Source organism: Salmo salar, chromosome 21 (genome assembly GCF_965601325.2).
Source record: "Salmo salar chromosome 21, fSalSal1, whole genome shotgun sequence".
Classification (NCBI taxonomy): Eukaryota; Metazoa; Chordata; class Actinopteri; order Salmoniformes; family Salmonidae; genus Salmo; species Salmo salar.
Window position 1 is genome coordinate 44,225,610 of NC_138311.1, and position 6,000 is coordinate 44,231,609.

The 6,000-nt window shown below is 41.9% G+C and overlaps 1 protein-coding gene across 1 annotated transcript in view; it reads right to left on the minus strand.

Annotated features, from left to right (window-relative positions):
• LOC106562645 (voltage-gated delayed rectifier potassium channel KCNH8) overlaps window positions 1-1,859 on the minus strand; it is a 305,465-nt gene extending 303,606 nt beyond the window's left edge. Inside the window, exon 1 of the mRNA XM_045704813.2 lies at window positions 1,393-1,859. Within this exon, the coding sequence (XP_045560769.2) occupies window positions 1,393-1,468 (76 nt within the window). The 5' untranslated portion in view covers window positions 1,469-1,859. The remainder of the gene's footprint in view (window positions 1-1,392) is intronic.
• Between the last annotated feature and the right edge of the window lie 4,141 nt (window positions 1,860-6,000).

Here is a 6,000-nt window from a genome sequence, read left to right on the forward strand (position 1 = left end):
AAGAGCCCTGACACTTGGTCTGAGCATGAACACGCATTGCTTGCCTGTGGTTTTGGAAGCATAAGGACCTTATCTTTCATATCACTGCGCCAACCCTATAAAGGTGTGTATCAATTTAACCTTTTGTTAAAATATATATATATAACAAAAGGTTAAATTGTAGGGTTGGCCCAGTCAATTTTAACCTTTTGTTAAAAAGGTTAAAATATATATTAACAAAAGGTTAAATTGATACACACCTTTGTAGGGTTGGCGTTAGTGTTCCAACATGGCCAAATCTCCATGTTGCAGCGCTTGTTTAAGGAAGACAGATGGAAGACATGCATGGCCACCTGTGCTAATTAGCTATCTAGCATCCCCCGAACGCCTGTGTGTGTATTAGTGTAACTGAGGAAGAAGTGTAGGACATCAACTGGAGGCACACAGAGCTTGTGGATCTGTGCAAAACTGCAGGTTTGGGTTCTCCAAGACATTGAGTGCATTTTTTTATCTTTCAAGCTGATATGAAAGATAAGGGGCATATCAGCATATGTTTTGAAAACCGGTTTGAAAGCGATGATTGTTGACGTTTCTAAACGTTAAAACACAGCGTTGGAATTGTAGTTCACGTGGCGCCATCAGTGAGCGAATGTAAGCGCTGTAAACCCTACATATGGAGAAGGGTTTTCGAGAGCTAGGTTGGAGACAGCTGAGGTGAATGGTGATAGATGGACATTAGCAGCCAGTACATTATTAAACAATGGACCGCAGTATTGCAGTTAAACATAGCAGGTGCGCTAAATCACACCGAAACGTTAGAATCAAACCCGGTCTATCCACGTGCACTATTGTAAGCTTGGAAATTGTTTTATGCGGATTTCTGAATGTGTCTAAATCAGTCATATCCCGATGTAGCAATAACTGCATTTTGCTGTGTGTTACTATGCACCCCATAGGCTACAATAGTAGCCAGAGAAAGGGTTATAGTAAGATGTGTTTATTATAGACCACATAGACCCCACAGGCGTGCGGAGCTCAGTTGTGCGCCTGACAGAAACCACTGAAAAAAGAAAGCACACAAACTTTAAATGCCAACTTTTTGCTGAAGCCAATTTAAAACATCAGCTATCGATTATAATAACGGGGTAAAGACAAGGATTTAAGGCACAAATTGGATGAATAGGCCTATACAGTCAATACATTGAAGTCGAAGTACAATGGAAAATTCCGTCTCCTGCGTGGAAACACACCAGTCAAATTAATTTCATTTGAGCAATCCTTTCAGTGTGGAGACATGTGCTTTGTCACTAACATTCTACTGGGTAGGCTATAGAGCAAGCCCTGAAAGTTAAAAACAGTAGAGGCTTTTAGGCGACCTAAAACCGCTTTATGACCTGGAGGTTGGTTACTTACGGGTGCCATCGAAGCGGGTGGCGATGGTGTCCAGGAAGGTGTTCTGCGGAGCCAGCAGACCTCTCATCACCGGCATCCTGGTACGGGTCGACTGGGTCCTCCTGCCTCGGCGCCCCGGGGCAGTGGATTCCTGTTCAGACCCAAACCCGGGAAAGAACCTTGACGTTCCGGGCGCGCATCCTAGCCCCTGGAGGAGCGCGCCGATCCGAGATGTGCGTGGCTCCACTTTGAGACCGGGGTTGTGACCATATCCTTCAAAAGTAAACGCGCATACCCAGTCTTGGAGAACCCAAACCTGGCACCAGCCTTTAGCTATAGACTACCAGCTATAAATAGCTTAGATAATGTTTTTCTTTGTCTAGAAGAACCAACGCAGAGTAAGGACAGCGCAAGTTTCGGTACTGATGCTGTGAACTGAACTCCGGAGGCAAGCTCCTCCTCGGCGGTAAGCAATACTGTGCGCGCTCTCCTCCCCCTAGCAGTTGCTTTGTTTCTCCTGGTTACTACTGCGAGCAGATGTCATGTCACGTGATACATTTGGGGGACTATAGTTCCATGGACCAATGCTCCTGGGTACATTGGAGGCTTGGCAGGGGTGATGATCCCTTGTGTTGCCCACAGACTTTACTTTGGGGATAGGATGGGGGGGTTTGACAATAGTAGCTACGCTACAAGATCCCTTTTTTCAACAAAATAAAGGAGATCCATTGTTGTGAACATGTAATATGGTATATTTCAAACTCCCTCCATAATCCGAAAATATATGTCCAGGAACAAATCAAATTCTATGTTTTTCTGTTTAATCAAGTCAGCCTGAAAACTCAATAATTGGCGCGGATAAGCATAACAGCCCCAAAATGTGGGTTTCTCTCCCGTGCACAGCTGTTGGAGTTGCTATGGTGACAGCTGCTGTGCTTCAAGGGAGCCGGTCAGAGATTCAGAAATCAAATTTGACCAGTCACCCACCATACAATAACACATCAACAATAGGCCTATAAAACGTGTTCACCGAGAAACGAAAACCCAATTATGTTTTCTCTGGGGAGAACTAAACTCCATTGCGACAATTTATGTTGCAGAGTTCAAAGCTTTTGACATGTTCCGAGTTTTCTGGTCGTGTTTTGAGAATGTTGTGGCGCCTCCTCGGCTCTCTAACCGGTAGTGAATAGGCTACATTCAGAACTGCGTAAAGGGCATGCAGTGCAGAAGGTTCATCATCAATGAGTAAGCACACAGTTTGTTCAGTCCAACACACTTCCCTTGAGAAATTATTCGATTTTGTTATGTTCTAGTATTGCTCCATTAGCCTTAGTAGCCTATAGAGCTGGGGTCGCAACCTTTTCTACCTTGAGAGCTACTTTTTAAATATGAAACATGTTGTTTCGTAGCTTTTAAATAGACATAGGCACATTCCTCTCTACCCTGCCAATCCTCCCCGGGTCCTTGGTGTAGAAGAGATGTGTCAATATAGGCCCATAGGTCAAATAATGGTTAATTAACAGGAGTCCTATTTGGCATGACAAGCAGCATCAAATTATTGTTTGTATTCTGTTTTCTCTGTAACAATTTTACTGTTTGCAAATATATACTCTACTGTCAAAAGTTTTAGAACACCTACTCATTCAAGGGTTTTTCTTCATTTTGACTATTTTCTACATTGTAGAATAATAGTGAAGACATCAAAACTATGAAATAACATATGGAATCATGTAGTAACCAAAAAAGTGTTAAACAAATCAAAATAGATTTGAGATTTGAGATTCTTCAAATAGCCACCCTTTGCCTTGATGACAGCTCCACAAACTCTTGGCATTCTCTCAACAAGCTTCATGAGGTAGTCACCTGGAATGCATTGCAATTAACAGGTGTGCCTTGTTAAAAGTTAATTTGTGGAATTTCTTTCCTTCTTATTGCGTTTGAGCCAGTCAGTTGTGTTGTGACAAGGTGTCACGTCCTGACCATAGTAAGTTGTTATTTTCTATGGTAGAGTAGGTCAGGGCGTGACAGGGGGTGTTTGTCCGTTTTTGTATTTCTATGTTTAGTTTCTAGTTTTGTATTTCTAGGTTAGTTTTTGTTTGGCATGACCTCCAATTAGAGGCAGCCGGTTGTCGTTTTCTCTAATTGGAGGTCATATTTAAGTTGCTTTTGGTGGGTGATTATATTTTGTGAGTAGTGTTTGTTCCTCCTGTGTCACGGTTTGTTGTTTTGTCCTTCAGTTTATTTTTTGTATTGCATTTAGTTTCACAGTTTAATAAATATGTGGAACGAACCAGACGCTGCATTTTGGTGTGATCATTCAAACAGCCGTGACACAAGGTAGGGGGGTATACAGAAGATAGAGCTATTTGGTAAAAGACCAAGTCCATATTATGGAAAGAACAGCCCAAATAAGCAGAGAGAAACAACAGTCCATTACTGGCCTTTTATTGTCCCCAGCACAAGGTGCACCTGTGTAATGATCATGCTGTTTAATCAGCTTCTTGATTTGCCACACCTGCCAGGTGGATGGATTATCTTGGTAATGGAGAGATGCTCACCAACAGGGATATAAACAACTTGTGTGCACAAAATTTGAGAGAATTAAGCTTTTTGTGCATATGAAACATTTCTGGGATCTTTTATTTCAGCTCATGAAACATACACTTTACATGTTGCGTTTATATTTTCAGTATTCTTTCAGGTAAGCCTACTTGGCAGTTAACATTTAATTGAGAAGATTATTGGGGAAAGTCTGTCTACCCACAAGATGGTTATCAATAGCATCACTAACTGGCTACATGGAGTAGCCAAACACACGCACCATACAGACAACAGACCAGGGGCAATATTGCTTGAAATGAATTGGCAGATATTGTGTTAGGCTACATCTGACTTTTTAAGCAAATAGGGGCTAACCAGGGATGGATAATGTCAATGTGGCTTTGATTGAATAGCAGCCTACCAGTAAGCACGTTCTTTTTCAATGTATTAAGGCAAGCGAAGTTGATTATTAAATTCAAATATGTGACATCAAAGTTATATGATAATAAACTATAGGTTAGCTAAAGTTGAAACGTTATTAGAATTTGAGCAGGTTTGTAAGATAGCTAGCAGAAAAAGGCTACTTTAATTCGCCACTTTACAAGCTTGCCAGTGAACTCCTTCAAACAGTATTTTTTTTATATGGGATATGCCAAATAGAGCTACAGACCCAACCTGACATTGGCAATTAGCTTATTTCATTATTTGTTTCGTGAAACAATTAAAAAACTGTTGCCAACTGAGAGGTACAGTGACTTCGGAAAGTATTCAGACCCCTTGACTTTTTCAACATTTTGTTACGTTACAGCCTTATACTAAAATGGATTTGAAAAGAATCCTCAGCAATCTACACACAATACCTCATAATAACAATGAGAAAACATGTTTGTAGAAATATTTGCAAATGTATTACAAATAAAAAACAGATACCTTATTTACATAAGTATTCAGACCCTTTGCTAAGACTTGAAATTGAGCTCAGATGCATCCTGTTTGCATTGATCATCCTTGGGATGTTTCTACAACTTGATTGGAGTCCACCTGTGGTAAATTCAGTTGATTGGAAATGATTTGGAAAGGCACACACCTGTCTATATAAGGTCCCACAGTTGACGGTGCATGTCAGAGCACAAAACAAGGAATTGTCCGTAGAGCGCAGAGACTGGATTGTATCGAAGCACAGATCTAGGGAAGGGTACCAATAAATATCTGCAGCATTGAAGGTCCCCAAGAACACAGTGGCCTCCATCATTCTTAAATGGAAGAAGTTTGGAACCACCAAGACTCTTCCTAGAGCTGTCCGCCCAGCCAAACTGAGCAATCGGGGGAGCATGGCCCTTCAACAACGTTGAAGATGGCTTATGGTAGAGAAATTAACGTTTAATTCTCTGGCAACAGCTATGGTGGACATTCCTGCAGTCAGCATGCCAATTGCATGCTCCCTCAACTTGAGACATTTGGCATTGTGTTGTGTGACAAAACTGTACATTTTAGTGGCCTTTTATTGTCCCCAGCAGAAGGTGCACTTGTGTAATGATCATGCTGTTTAATCAGCTTCTTGATATGCCACACCTGTCAGGTGGATGGATTATCTTGGCAAAGGAGAAATGCTCACTAACAGGGATGTAAACATCCCCCCCCGCCCCCCTACCTCGGGATTCTAGTGGGGAGACCTGAGGTCAACCTACCCCGCCCTATCTCCTACTTCTGAGTGGGAGACCTTCCCATGCATGCCCATTCTGATCCCTGTGGAATGCTTTCGACACCTTGTAGAATCCATGCCCCGACGAATTGAGGCTGTTCTGAGGTCAAAAGAGGGTGCAACTCCATATTAGGAAGTTGTTCCTAATTTTTGTACACTGTATTTTGATCCGTCCGATGTTGCTACAGCACTGTGGTCTTTTTAGAGTGAAACGTTGTGCAACATTGCAACACAAGCATTAAGGGTGGGGTGCCGTTGGTGATTTGGCAATGTGATCATAAACTTATAGAAAACACCCAGGCGAGTGTATATCTTAAGTCTATCCTCACCTGGGGTGTTTTCTATAAGTTAATGATCACATTGCCAAATCACCATAATGCTCGTGT